We start from the raw sequence: 12,582 nt of genomic DNA on the forward strand, positions 1-12,582 counted from the left end.
TACATGGACACCAAAAGCACTATCCATAAAAGAAGAAGAAAAACCATAAAATTGGGTTTCATCAGAATGAAGAATCTCTGCTTTGGGAAGGACACCTGTCAACCAAACGAGAAGATCAGCGGTGGACCTGGAGGAAATACTGGCCAATCACATGTCTGATAAAGGCCTGGGCCCGGTACACGAAGATCACAACCCAAAACAAGATCACCAACAACCTGCCAACATACGGACCGAAGAGTGGACAGACGGCCCACCCACGGAGACCGGCGGTCGGCAAACACACCCGCACAGAGAGCTCGGCCTCTTTTCCCAGTCAAGCCGCCGCGGGTATCGCTGCCGCCAGCGGGAACGGGGAGAGGCCGAGGAGCGGAACAGGCCGCGTGCTGGTGAGGTGGCCGGGTCACCGGTCGCCTGCGTGGCCAGTGCGGAGGGCGCTTAACAAACACTGACCGCGGCTCAGCCCTCGCACCAGGCGCCGACCCGAGGGCAACGACAGCGTAGGCCAGTGATGGGAACCTTCTGAGCTCGGCGTGTCAGCATTTTGAAAAACCCTAACTTAACTCTGGTGCCGGGTCACATATAGAAATTTTTTGATATTTGCAACCGTAGTAAAACAAAGACTTATATTTTTGATATTTATTTTCTATATTTAAATGCCATTTAACAAAGAAAAATCAACCAAAAAAATGAGTTCGCGTGTCATAGGTTCACCATCACTGACGTAGGTTCACCCCGAAATCTGTCCGCAAATGTTGACACGGCTTTATTTGTAATCGCCCCACAGGAAACACCCGATGTCCTTAACTGGCGAGCTCGTAAAGTGTTCTGTCCGTAGAAATACCGCTCAGCGAGAACAAGAACCGAACGACTGATAAATGCGACAGGGACACAATGGGGCACAGAGCACAGCTGCGGACTCGGGGTGTCTCGCCCGAGAGGCACCCAGACACAGAGGAGGCGACGGGCTGACACCCGCCTGGAGACAAGGGCGGCGGGTCAGGACCACTGAAGCGCAAGGCGCACAGGGAGGGGCTCGCAGGCCAGACAGGCTCCGGAACCGCCCGGGGTGGGCTGGGGAGCTGGGCCTCCCCGTGTCCCAGGGAGGGCACCCTCCATCCTGGGGCCCAGGGGGCAGGGGAGGAATGTGGGGCTCCCCCTAGGGCCTGCGCAGGACAGAGGGGCCCAGGGCCATGGAGGAACGTTCCCTGAAGCAGCTGAAGCTTGTCCGGCCGGCGTGTCAGGGGTTGAGCGTCGACCTATGAACCAGGAGGTCATGGTTCCATTCCCGTCAGGGCACATACCCGGTTGCAGGCTCGACCTCCGTGTGGGGCGCACAGGAGGCAGCCGATCGATGATTCTCTCATCATTGATGTTTTTCCCTCCCTCCCTCCCTTCCTCCCCTTCCTCTCTGGAACCAACAGAAATCTGTGTATGTACATAAAGAAGCTGAGCTCAGGGGAGCAGCCGGGCAGCCTGCCCTCTGTCCCCACCCAGAGCGGCAGGCGTGCGGGCTGGACTGACACTCGGCTGGCCGCGCCTTTGGTCCTCACAAGCAGTCAGCAGCCACGTGGCTGAATTCAGGCTTCCTCCCTCCCAGCCGCCTCTCTGCCCGCTGCATCCCTCCCCCGCTGCCCCGGCTGCAGGACCACTCCCTTCTCAGCTCAGGCCTCCAGGCTCTTCCCCAAAGAGGGAGAGGCCAGGGCACCTGTGGGAAGGGGGCATCGGGTCCCCTCCCGGGACCCCCAGGCCTGGGCCCGGCACTGGCTGACCTAGGGCTTGGGGACAGGGCTGAGGACGTCCTGTCAGCCGTGGTGTGGCTGTGTTGCGTTTCCGAATGCTGCCCGTCCATCTTGGGGTGCGGCGTGGAGGACCCACAGGCCCTGTCCTCATGCCAGTGGGGCAGCCCTATCTCTGGGCACCCCCTCCCCGGTTCTGCCAGCTCTGACCTCACCCCTGAGGTCACAATGGTTCCAGCGTCCAGGGCACCTTTTCAGGGACAGAGCTGTGGCACCGGCTTGGGGCTTGCACACAGCCGCCTGTGGGTGCCTGCACCTGTGTCCCCGTGTGGCCTTGGACCTGTCCCTCCCTGCCCCCCGCCTCTGGCTCCCGGCTGCCCCTGTGAGGCCCACGGAGCAGCCCTGTGACTGCAGCCTTGGGAGAGGCCGGGAGACGGAAGGCCAGGTAGGCTCTGCCGGATGCCTGGCCCAGGAATCGTGTAAGCACTGAGGTCGGGGCCGTTTGTTACACAGCAGTCGGTAGCGACTACAGGGTCCATGCAGAGCTAGGGTTCTGTGTGGCTCCATCACACTGGGCGGCGGTCCAGGCCACTGCAGACTCAGCCCTGGAGGAGGGACACGCCGTGCCCTCTGACCTCGTGCCCTTTGCCCTACCTCCTGCCATGTGAGACGTTGGGGTCCGAGTGTCCCTCTGGGGCCCGCGGTGCCGGTCTCCCGGGAGCCTCTCAGGCGGTGGGGGCACCGTCAGCCCGGGGGCCACACCTCTGCCGGCTTCGGGCTCCCGGCCCGGCGGGCTCTCCTCGCACCGGCTTGGGAGCTGGGCACACTCACCCCCTGCCCTGGTGTTGGGATGACGCTCAGAGAGGGCCAGGCAGTGGCTGGAGGCCGCACAGCAGTCAGTGGTGGAGCCAGGTTCCAACCGAGGCCCCTAACTCCGGTCCAGGGTGAGGATGAGGGGGGGGGGCATCTCACACCTGCCTCCGCCCCCGCCCCCCCTACCCCGGTGGTGCCAAGCCCTCCCCCGTACAAGCCCAGCTGGGGCCTCCAGGCCCACTCGCCCGCGCCTCCTCGCGCCGCCAGCAGATGGCACTGTGGGCCCAGGCAGGACTCGGGCAGGGGATGCTGAGGGGCGGACAGACTGCTCTCCCAGTGACCGCTCCCCCCTGAGCCTGGAACGCAGGTCAGCAGGTCGGAGTGTGTGGGAGGGACCCTGACATCCCACGCTCAGGGGTGGACCGGGCCGTGGGCACCGCTGCCACTGGGAGTCTGTGGGCCTGGGGAGCTCCAGGGGCGCCCACCTCGCACCTTTGCACAGGCCGCCCCTCAGGGGTCCCCCAGCTGCAGCCCGGCCCACAGCACAGGCGCTGGTGCTGCCCCGGAGAAGAGGCCTGCCCCGGCGGCAGCCCAGCCCGAACCCGCGCCCGGGACCCGTCTCTGCCCCTCCAGCTCCGCCCTCTGGGGCTTGGCAGCAGCTCCAGCACCTCCGGCCCAGGGGTCACTCCCCTCCCTGGGCCTCCCGTGGGGTGGCAGCGAGCACCCGCCTGCTGGGCCTGCTCCGACCCGGCCCTGGGTCAGTGGGGTCCTGCCGGCCCAGCCGGGCCCCCCCTGCTCTGTCCGCCATGCATGCCGCCTGCTGGGCGCTCCCCAGCCCTGTCTCTCCTCCAGGGGCCTTTGCTCATGGCCCCGGCCAGGCCCGTGCCCCTCCCCCTGGCCCTAGCCCTGGGGCTCCCGCTGGCCTTTGGCTCAGAGCCAGGGTCTCCCCGCTGGACACTGCACCCCTTGAAGGTGGAGACCCGGAGTTCCCTCCCTGCTGGGTTCCAGCGCATAGTAGGTGCCCACAAAGCGCCTGCTGTGTGAGAGGCAGAGGAGCCCTTTGTAGGGGCTGCGGGGGGGGGGGGGGGGGACGGGGGGGGGGGGACACCAGTGTCAGCAGAAGCCTCCACGCCCCCAGCTGGCACACTGCCCCGTCGCCTCATCTCCCGGCGCCTCCTCCCTTCCCCCTCCTAGCTGTTCACAGAAAGGAAGGAGAAAGGCAGAGAGAGGTTTTCTCTTCCACTTTCTGAAAATGAGATTTTAAAAATAACTGCAAGACGGTGGCAGCACCGGAGGGATTATCCCGACGGCGTGGGCAGCGCTGGGCCCTCCTCGCGGCCACCCTCCGCTCCCCCAGGGCGCTGCCACCCTCCGCTCCCCCAGGGCGCTGCCACCCTCCGCTCCCCCAGGGCGCGGCCACCCTCCGCTCCCCCAGGGCGCTGCCACCCTCCGCTCCCCCAGGGCGCGGCCACCCTCCGCTCCCCCAGGGCGCGGCCACCCTCCGCTCCCCCAGGGCTCGGCCCACAGGCTGCCCTTCTGCTCTCTGCCTGGACCCTTCCTGCCCCGCGGGGAGGCGGGGAGGGAACCGGGCGGTGGGGGAGCTGCTGAGACCCCAGGGGCCCGGCCGGGGAGGAGGAGGCGTGTGTGGGCTGTGACCAGGCGGGGAAAGGGCCTGCCCGCCCCCGGCTGACTCTCTCGCTCCTTCTCGGGCTCACTCACTGCTCCCACCCGAGCCTCGCGGCCTCCGGGGCTGCCTCCTGTCCCGCCCAAGACCGGCACCTGCTGCCCAGGTGGGGGCCACCCTCCCAGCCTCCCTTGCAGCCAGGAGAGGCGGCCTGACTGCATCTCACGGCCGGCCCGTTGGACAACTGAAGGGAACCGTTTCCCTCGGTGGTGTTTTATTTTTTAAATATATTTTTATTGATCTCAGAGAGGAAGGGAGAGGGCGAGAGATGGAAACACCAGTGATGAGAGAGAATCGTGGATCGGCTGCCTCCTGCGCGCCCCACACTGGGGATGGAGCCCGCACCCCGGGCCTGTGCCCTGACGGGAATCCAGCCGTGACCTCCTGGGTCATAGGTCCACACTCCACCCTGAGCCACCGGCCGGCTCCCCTGGTGTGGTAACCCCTTCCTGGGGTCGGCGTGCCGAGTGCTGCGACTCCATTCAACCAGCAAATTCGCACAGTGACCTCCCCGAGCCTCAGTTTCCCGTCTGTAAAACGGGGCTGAAGCCACTTTACCCGGATTAAATGAGGAAACAACTACCTTGGAGAGGATGACATGGTGGTGCCTGTAACAAAACGGACATTCAGCCGGGTCATAAAGGGTCTTCACCGCCCCCCCCCCCCCCCCACTGGCTTCCTGGCCGCCAGGCACGGAGCTGGGTGGCTGCAGCGTGTGGGGGAGACCACAGCGCCAGCTGATCTCCCTTCCCCTCTCCTGCCCAGCCCACTGCCAGGTGGGGCCCCTTTAAATGCAAGGTTCTTTCCTCCCCCAGGAGGCCCCGCCCCCGTCTCCAGGGCAGCCAGGTAAACAAGTCTGACCCCCGGGCTGCTGACATGGCCTCCCCCTATTCCGGGGACCCCAGCAAAGCAAGTCTGCCACCGCCTCCTGTACCTGCTCCAGGTGAGGCTGGGGCAGGGGGAGGGACGGAGGGGAAGGGGGCGGCGGCATGTGGGGGTGGGGGGCTCTGCCGAGGTCACGCAGCAGGACAGGGAGGGGGGGGCCTGGACCCCACCCCATAACCAGCAGCCCCTCCTCCAGGTGGGCGGCCCTGCAGCCCTGGCACCGGGGCCTGGAGGCGGGCAGGGCCTCTGCATTCCTCAGGGCTCCTTCCAGATCACTCTGGGGCCTCCCCCACCACATCCCTACCCCCCTGCTGCGTGCTGGTCCTCAGAAGTGCCCCCACTGTCCCTCCTGGAGGGCATCCTCCCCCCCACCGAGGCTCCCTCCCTCCCGCCGCCTCCTGGGATTTGGGTCCTGGTCTCTGCCGTCATCACATTGGGGTTCCCCTCACACTGGCCCCTCAGTCCCCAGCGTCCTCTTAAGGCCTCGACCCCCCCCAGCCCCCCACGTCCTGGCCACCTCAGTGCGCGGCTGCAGCCCCACCCCACGCTCAGGAGTCCCCCCCAGGCAGCCCTCTGAGTGGGGCTCCAGCACTCCCGGGAGCCGGGGTTTCTAGCAGGTTCCCACCCCCTCCCTGTGCTGCCCGCCCCCTCCCTCTCTTCCCCTCTGTGTGATCACCACCCCCCTCCCCCCTCCCCTCCCCCCCTCCTGGCCCTCGCTTTTGTGTTGTGTCAGCCTGGCAACCCCCCAGCTTTCCGCCTCCTCCTTGCCTGGCCCGTACAGGGGAGACCCTCCCCTCACTGCGGGGCGCCCCTGAGCCTGGGCCCCTGAGCCTGGGCCCCTGCGTTCCTGCCCTGTCCAGTCTCTCTCCAAGCTCCGGTCCCTCCTCCTCCTCACCCCCCCAGCGGGTGGCCTGGCTCCCTCTTTTATGAGAAACTAAAGGCACAGGAAGAGGACTCCTGTGGGTGGGTTCCTGGCACCATGGGGGCCGCCCGCCTGCCCCTGTGCCCGCCCGCAGGCTCTGTCCTCACGGCCCACCCCTGCTGCCGCCAAGGCCACCTTCCCGCTGGTCCAAGCCTTCCGTCCTGGCCCCGCCTCCCTCAGGCCCCGCCGCGACCTCCCCATGGGACATCTTATTCCTCCAGCACCACGGAGCACCCCGCTGTGTCCTGCCCCTTGACCCCACTTCCCTTCAGCCCCCCGATTTCCCTGCTCCCCGCTGGTGGCCACACTCCCCGAAAGGTTGTGGACCCCCTGCCTCCCACTCGCTCTGTCCCGTGTGCTCCCGAGCCCGCTCGGGCCCTCCCGTGTGCTCCGGAGCCCGCTCGGGCCCTCCCGTGTGCTCCCGAGCCCGCTCGGACCCTCCCGTGTGCTCCCGGGACCGCTCGGACAGCCCTGCCTTCCTGGCACGTGGTCAAGGCAGCTACACCTGAGCCTGGGCCGCGGCCTCAGTGCCAGGACCTGCGGGGCTCCTGGTTCTTCCCCTGCAGCTCAGCGCCCTCCTCCCGCCGACCTGCTGCAGGGACGGGGCCTTTGCTTCTGTCCTCGGGCCCTGGGTGATTTCACCCGGCTCCGTGGCTTCAAATAGCACCTTCCAGCCACCGGCCTGGCTCAGTGGCCGAGCTTCGACCTAGGAACCAGGAGGTCACAGTTTGACTCCCACTCAGGGCACATCCCCGGGTTGCAGGCTCGATGCCCAGTGTGGGGCGAGCAAGAGGCAGCCAATCCAAGATTCTCTCTCATTACTGATGTTTCTGTCTCTCCCTCCCCCTTCCTCTCTAAGATCAATAAAAATATATTTTTAAAAATAGCACCTTCTGGGTGTCTTCCCCAGGCGAGCCCACCCCAGCTGCAGGCTCAGGGCCAGCTGGCCTCTGCACCTCCCCCCGGCCGTCAAAAGGCACCCACCTTCCCATGTTAGACCCCTGGCCCCCCACCCCAGCCGCCCCCTCTCCCCAATCCTATCTCAGGAAACGGGCCTCTGTTCTGCCAGGCGCTCAGGCCGAAAACCAGTGTCTTCTCTCTTCCCTCCCACCCACCCCGGGACCAGGAAAGCCTGCCATTTCCAGCCTCAAGACACACTGAGCATCGGAGTATCTCTCACCCCCACCGGCCGTGCCAGCACCCCCTGGGCCCTGGGTCCTGCCCTGGCTGCCTCAGGGTGCCCCTCTTCCCATGCACCGGGGCTCTCTCCTCTCCTCTCATGGGGGCCCATCCACCAACTCCCTTCCTCCCCACAGCTGTCTCCCACCCCCACCCACAGCAACACTCACAGCCCCTCCCCTGCCTGCCTCCCCACCTGCCAGTGCTGAGGGTGAAGCCAGGCCAGCGGCCGGGGTGGAGCGCAGCCCTACCCCTCCAGCTGCTCACTCTGGAGGCCTGCATGGAGGAGGCCTCCCAATGGACGGGATGGGCTGTTTCCCCGGAGGCACCTCCCTCCAGCCCATGGGTGGAGGCTCCCGCTGGGCCGTGGAGCTGTCCGCGGTGCTGAACGCGTCTTCTCTCGCCCACCCGCCCTGGCCCTGTCTGGGGGCTGAGCTAGGAAAATAATTCGGACACTCAGGCAGGTTTGCCATGTCTTCTCGTTTGGGAGGCGGCAGAGCACCTGTGACTGCTCCCATTCTAGCAGGAGGGACTGAGGTGCCGGGCAGTTAAACCAGCCCAGGCTCGCACAGGCGGGAGGTAGGACTCCAACCCGGGCTGCCCGCCCCTTGCCCGAGTGCACGAGGACCCGGCACAGGGCCTGCCTGGCACACACAGGTGCCCATGCGCACTGTGAAGGGGATGAGAACTATTACCCAGAGGCGCCTGGCCACGGGGGAGGGGATCACCCAGCCAGAGTCAGGTTAGGGCTGGGCTGCTGCCTGGGGCCGTGGAAGGGCTGTGAGGGCGCAGGGCCCAGGCCAGGGGCAAAGTGCTGTGTTCGTACCCAGGTGATTTTCTGAGAGTGGGTCCCTGGATTCGCCAGGCCCCCCAGGGTCCCACACATGACTCACTAACCTGCCCCAGGGAGGCGGCCAACAGAGACCACTCCCCTTGCCACCAGTCCCCCCGCCCCCCTGCTGTCCCCTGTGCCAGGCTGGGAGCCTGCCTCTCACCCGGGCTCCTCCCCACTTCTGGCCACCAGGCCCGATGCCCCCAGCCTCCTCCCAGCGTCCCTGCCCTCGCCCTGGCTTCATCCTTCCCCAGATCCCGCCTGACCCCGAGGGGGCCCCACAGCCTGTTCTCTGCACAGCCCAGGACCCACTTCCCGCCGAGAGCGGATGGCCCCCCTCCTGGGTCTGCGGATGCGCCCGGCGCCCTGAGCTGGTGGGGAGGCCCTGCACGGCCAGCCTGGGCAGCCACCTGACTTCCCCCCAAATGACATGTACATTTAACATACGTCCTTGCTGACCGCAGAGAGGAAGGGGAGAGGGAGAAACAGCAGTGATGAGGGAGGCAGGGATCGCTGCCTCCTGGGCGCCCTCCACTGGGGATGGAGCCTGAAACCCGGGCCTGTGCCCTGACAGGGAGTCGAACCGTGACCTCCTGGCTCATAGGTCCACGCTCAACCATGAGCCATGGGGACAGGGCCCAGATAAGATTTAGTGGCGGGTCCTCCCCCGGTCTGGGCTGTCTGCCTTCCCTGGTGAGGGGGTGCGATCCCACCTCCTCTGTCCCTGCGCCCGGTGTCTGGCGGGGGGATGGAGAGGCAGCTGATGGAAGGCGGTGGGTCAGTCACTAACGCACATCCCGGGTGGGGTCCCGGAAGGCGGTCGGTCACTAACGCACATCCCGGGTGGGGTCCCGGAAGGCGGTCGGTCACTAACGCACGTCCTGGGCGGGGTCCCGCAGGTGCCGTCCTGCCGCAGGAGCTGCCCTTCCCCGACATCTACGGCGGCGACGCGCAGCTCTGGGAGGCGCACTTCCGCGGCATCGGGCGCGCCTACCGCGCGCTGGGCAAGGAGGACGACTTCGCCATCCGCGTGCTCACCGAGGACTTCACGCTGCCCTTCCCCTACGCCTGGCCGCCCGGGCCCGACCCGGCCCGCGGGCCGCTCTTCTACGACCCGCACGACCGCACGGGCTTCGACTTCCTGCTGCGGGGCCCCGGCGCCCCGCCGCCCGCGCTGCTGCGGCCCCTGCACCACGCGGCCCAGGCGGCCCTGCGCAAGCAGCACCTGGAGCGCCTGGCCTTCAGCTACGCGCAGGCGGGCGGCCCGCGGCCCGGCCTGGTGCTCCTGGCGCCGGGACCTGCCTCCGCTGCCACCTTCCCGGGGCCCCCGGGGCCTGAGCCCGCCACCCCCGGGGGGGCTGCCCCCAGGCTGGGCTAGCCCTGGGCCCCTGAGAGGTAATAAAGAATTGTTTCCGTTTCTCCGCCCCAAGCTCTGTGCTGGACACACCTGGACAGGCGTCTGGCCCCGGCTGGGCCCTGACCCTGGCTCGTCCACAGGCCAGGCCTGCTCAGCGGAGGGGCTGGAGAGCCACGGGGCCTCCAATGGGCAGCGAGCGCAGGGGGGCAAAGTGAAAACGCAGGGGGGCAAGGGGGGGTCAAGCCCCAGTGGCTGCCCGAGGGCGTGGGACAGGGAGGGCGGTGGCCCGGCTCCCCCCAGTGCCTACCCTCCGGGGCCATCGCCACAGCCCTGGGGTGGGGGTGGGTGGCCCCATCTGCAGGTCAGGACACGGAAGCCCTGGCTCCTCCAGGGAGCAGCTGGGAGCTGGTTCCTGTGTGTCTGACTCCAGGGTTTCCCCATTTTCCATGCAGGGGGCTTGGACGTGGGGGTTCCATGAGCCGGTGCCGGTGAGGCGGACCGGCGGGCGCCTTCTCGCTCGCGTGGGGGTAGAGCAGAGCCTTGCTTTCCCCTTTCCTGTCATCGGGTTTATTTATAGCCACCTGGTGGTGGGTGGAAGCGTCTTTCCAAAGCTTTGCTGCAGGGAATGCCCTCCTCTGGGGGAGAAGGAGTGGGGATGGGGGTCCTGGAGGAAGTGTGCCCGGCCTCCCCCACTCCACTACCTCCTCCCCCTTTCACTGCCGGCCCCTGTGGGCAGTTGTGACAGGTGTGTATACAGCAGGTGTCCCTGTGGGCAGTTGTGACAGGTATGTATACAGCAGGTGTCCCTGTGGGCAGCTGTGACAGGTGTGTATACAGCGGGTGTCCCTGTGGGCAGCTGTGACAGGTGTGTATACAGCAGGTGTCCCCTGTGGGCAGCTGTGACAGGTGTGTATACAGTGGGTGTCCCTGTGGGCAGCTGTGACAGGTGTGTATACAGCAGGTGTCCCCTGTGGGCAGCTGTGACAGGTGTGTATACAGCGGGTGTCCCTGTGGGCAGCTGTGACAGGTGTGTATACAGCAGGTGTCCCCTGTGGGCAGCTGTGACAGGTGTGTATACAGTGGGTGTCCCTGTGGGCAGCTGTGACAGGTATGTATACAGCAGGTGTCCCTGTGGGCAGCTGTGACAGGTGTGTATACAGTGGGTGTCCCTGTGGGCAGCTGTGACAGGTGTGTATACAGCGGGTGTCCCTGTGGGCAGCTGTGACAGGTGTGTATACAGCAGGTGTCCCTGTGGGCAGTTGTGACAGGTATGTATACAGCAGGTGTCCCTGTGGGCAGCTGTGACAGGTGTGTATACAGTGGGTGTCCCTGTGGGCAGCTGTGACAGGTGTGTATACAGCGGGTGTCCCTGTGGGCAGCTGTGACAGGTATGTATACAGCAGGTGTCCCTGTGGGCAGCTGTGACAGGTGTGTATACAGCGGGTGTCCCTGTGGGCAGCTGTGACAGGTGTGTATACAGCGGGTGTCCCTGTGGGCAGCTGTGACAGGTATGTATACAGCAGGTGTCCCTGTGGGCAGCTGTGACAGGTGTGTATACAGCGGGTGTCCCTGTGGGCAGCTGTGACAGGTGTGTATACAGCGGGTGTCCCTGTGGGCAGCTGTGACAGGTATGTATACAGCAGGTGTCCCTGTGGGCAGCTGTGACAGGTGTGTATACAGCGGGTGTCCCTGTGGGCAGCTGTGACAGGTGTGTATACAGCAGGTGTCCCTGTGGGCAGCTGTGACAGGTGTGTATACAGCGGGTGTCCCCTGTGGGCAGCTGTGACAGGTGTGTATACAGCGGGTGTCCCTGTGGGCAGCTGTGACAGGTGTGTATACAGCGGGTGTCCCTGTGGGCAGCTGTGACAGGTGTGTATACAGCAGGTGTCCCCTGTGGGCAGCTGTGACAGGTGTGTATACAGCAGGTGTCCCCTGTGGGCAGCTGCAGGTCCCACTGGGGACCCCGGGAGGCAGCGTGGGGCCGGCTCAGACCTGTCCCACCCCAGGGACAAGGACCCCCAGGGAGAGCCGCCGTTCGACCCTGTAACAAGTTCCCCGAACAGCGGGTTAGAGTCGGTGCTTCTCACAGTGGAGATCCGCCTGGGAAGGTGCTGGGATGGCTCCTTGCTGAGCAGAGGGCCGGCCCCCGAGCAGCCCCTCCATCCTGGTGCAGGCCGGGCTCTCGGGGAGGGGACGCGGGGCAGCAGCTCAGAGCCCGAGGCTGGGCCCCTCACCTGGCAGCCACCCCAGGTTTCCTGGGGGACGGGGGACGGCACACCTTGGGGCTCCAGGCACCGACTCCCCGGTTCCCAGGAACAGGTCCCGCGGGCCCGCCCCGCCTCCGCTTCCTCGGAACGGACCGGAGGAGCAGCGAGGATGTTTAATTAATTGCAATTACAATCTTCAAAGGAAGCCAAGAGTTGAAAGTTGTTCCTAATTACTGTGTGAGGATGTCGGCCGGCTCCCCAAATTGATTGTGTTAGAGTTTCTGATGGAGGATTAATTGAGCTGCTTCGAGGACCCACTTTGGTCCCTCCCATCAGATGAAGCCCCTTCAGACTGCGAAGGCGCGGCCCGAATGACAATGACTGCGGCCGGGAGCCCGAGGGGCCAGGAGGAGGGTCTGCAGAGGGTCTCCGAGGCCGAGGCCGGAGGGGTGGACCCGGGGGCGGGGGCGGGGGGAGGGCCAGCCAGCTCAGTGCCGGGGTCCCCAGTGCAGATCCCCACATTTCCCGCTCCGGCCTCTGTCCCGGCGGGACTGCGCCCCCCAGCGCCCGGCTGGCAGGGTTGGGTGGTCCCTGCAGCCAATGAGTCCTGGGCACCGTGTGCAGGACAGGCTCCTCCGGAATCCTCTCCCTCCGCCATGGTGACGGTGACGGTGAGGGTGAGGGTGACGGTGACAGTGACGGTGACGGTGACGGTGACGGTGACGGTGAGGGTGAGGGTGAGGGTGACGGTGAGGGTGAGGGTGAGGGGTGACGGTGACGGTGACGGTGAGGGTGACGGTGAGGGTGAGGGTGAGGGTGACGGTGAGGGTGAGGGTGAGGGTGACGGTGAGGGTGACGGTGAGGGTGAGGGTGAGGGTGAGGTGACGGTGACGGTGAGGGTGACGGTGACGGTGAGGGTGAGGGTGAGGGTGACGGTGAGGGTGAGGTGAGGGTGAGGGTGACGGTG

At 66.0% G+C, this 12,582-nt stretch overlaps 2 protein-coding genes across 2 annotated transcripts in view; one reads left to right on the forward strand and one right to left on the reverse strand.

Annotated features, from left to right (window-relative positions):
* LOC138993137 (maestro heat-like repeat family member 5) overlaps positions 1-1,849 on the reverse strand; it is a 33,611-nt gene extending 31,762 nt beyond the window's left edge. The window contains 1 exon segment of the mRNA XM_070392247.1: positions 1,770-1,849. Coding sequence (XP_070248348.1) covers positions 1,770-1,849 — 80 coding nt within the window.
* Positions 1,850-5,109: 3,260 nt separating this feature from the next.
* On the forward strand, positions 5,110-9,429 carry CUNH8orf90 (chromosome unknown C8orf90 homolog). Its single transcript, XM_070392106.1, has 2 exons — positions 5,110-5,176; positions 8,951-9,429. Exons 1-2 carry the CDS (start codon positions 5,110-5,112, stop codon positions 9,427-9,429), a joined length of 546 nt encoding a protein of 181 aa, XP_070248207.1.
* The last annotated feature ends 3,153 nt before the right edge of the window (positions 9,430-12,582 follow it).

Source organism: Myotis yumanensis, unplaced genomic scaffold (assembly GCF_028538775.1).
Source record: "Myotis yumanensis isolate MYYU_CA2020_CCGP unplaced genomic scaffold, mMyoYum1.0.hap1 SCAF_15, whole genome shotgun sequence".
Classification (NCBI taxonomy): Eukaryota; Metazoa; Chordata; class Mammalia; order Chiroptera; family Vespertilionidae; genus Myotis; species Myotis yumanensis.